This window comes from Mastomys coucha, unplaced genomic scaffold (assembly GCF_008632895.1).
Source record: "Mastomys coucha isolate ucsf_1 unplaced genomic scaffold, UCSF_Mcou_1 pScaffold15, whole genome shotgun sequence".
Lineage (NCBI taxonomy): Eukaryota > Metazoa > Chordata > Mammalia > Rodentia > Muridae > Mastomys > Mastomys coucha.
In genome coordinates, this window is record NW_022196897.1 from 75,510,121 (window position 1) to 75,511,832 (window position 1,712).

General features: G+C 36.1%; 1 protein-coding gene across 1 annotated transcript in view; it reads right to left on the minus strand.

Annotated features, from left to right (window-relative positions):
* LOC116091718 (olfactory receptor 140-like) overlaps positions 1-447 on the minus strand; it is a 768-nt gene extending 321 nt beyond the window's left edge. Inside the window, exon 1 of the mRNA XM_031373229.1 lies at positions 6-447. Coding sequence (XP_031229089.1) covers positions 6-429 — 424 coding nt within the window. The 5' untranslated portion in view covers positions 430-447. The remainder of the gene's footprint in view (positions 1-5) is intronic.
* Between the last annotated feature and the right edge of the window lie 1,265 nt (positions 448-1,712).

Here is a 1,712-nt window from a genome sequence, read left to right on the forward strand (position 1 = left end):
CCAACATACCCCCACTAGGACACAGCAATTGTGGTGGTTCATCCTTGTCACATAGTGCAGAGGTCTACAGATAGCCACATAGCGGTCATAGGCCATGACCACAAGGAGGACAATCTCTGAAGCTCCTAAGAAATGTTCAACAAAAAGTTGCATCATGCAGCCATGGAATGAGATGGTTTTTGTCTCTGATAGCAAATCTGCCAGCATTTTAGGAACGATAGAGGATGAATAACATGCATCTATCAGAGATAAAAAAGCCAAGAAAAAGTACATTGGGGAGTTCAATGTCTGGCTACAGACTATGGTACCCACAATGAGCAGGTTTCCTGTGACAGTGACAATGTAGGTGATAAGGAGCATCAAAAGAAGAATTCTCTGCAGCTGAGGGTTCTGTGTGAGTCCCATGAGGATGAATTCAGTCACATTCATTCTGTTTTCTTTTGTTTGAATGCTCCTGGGGAACTCTGAAGTGAGAAGTTAGCCTGGAAAAATATTATTAGAAAATTGATGAGAAATTTACTTTATTTTTAGATAAACCATCAGTTCGTGTAGGGAAGTAAAAGGAATCTTTTCAGAGTTGAAATACATATGTAGTTGAAAGTGAGTAAGGAAGGAGCTAAATATACATGTACAATAAATCTCCAGGCAGAAATATCAGCAGGGAAATTCCCAAGGAAGGAACAGAGTGTGTCAGTAACCTACAATATCATGGTGTTGGGTTTAGTGATCCAAGGGAGCTAGTTGTTAACTTTGCAGGGTTTTATAGACCACATACAAGAGTGTGACTTCATTTTAGGTAACAAGTTAAGTCCCCAGAACATTTCACACAGAAATGATGTAATCCAACTTCTGTTTTAGGCTCTTGTAAGATGGTTCTGACCACTATCCGAGGAGTCAGTTATGGAAGAGTGAGGGAGAAGTAAGAGAACAGTTGGGGTGTGGAGACCATGAGGTCATGATCCTATTGAAAGGGTGATACAAGTACAAAATGTTGTTTTTAGCATAGGATATGAGAAAAAGTGAATATAGCAAAAATTTCTCCAAAGATTTTATTCATATCATCACTACCCCTACCAGGAAAGAAAGTACTGCTATTAATTGAGAAAATTTCATGTGTAAATACTTCAGGTAGGATACTCAGGATTTGCGTGATGGCTTACTCAGGTGCAGGTTCTATAATCTTTATATCAATAGGGAGTTGTGCAGTATTGTTCTTACCTAATAAGTAAAATAAATGAACCTTAGAGAATTTAAACAAACTGTTTAATTTCACTTTGAAGACTGTAACCCTATTTTTAACTTAAAATGTAACTTAAATTTATTTGACCTCTAGGGCTCTTAAATATATCTTGTAAATCGAAGACATTTGACATTAGTAACTGAAAATGATAGGGAGAGAAGTCCTCATAATGGCAAGAATTTTTTTTACCACAGCCAGCATCAGCTACTTAATTTCTGTTAACATGAAAGAATAGAAATGTCATTACTTATGAAAATCATGACATTGTTACATGATTACATTTTAAACACAAATGTTAAATGTAACTTTCTAGTAGAAATAATGTTTCTTTAGGAGTTATTACTATACTGCTCTTATATTAAAATAAAAATAATTTGTCTACTTTATTGCTCAGCAGTCTTTCTCCTCTACACACACACAGAAAATCTCTACCTGTTGGTTCCATCCTTCTTTTTCTAAGTCTTCCAAATGG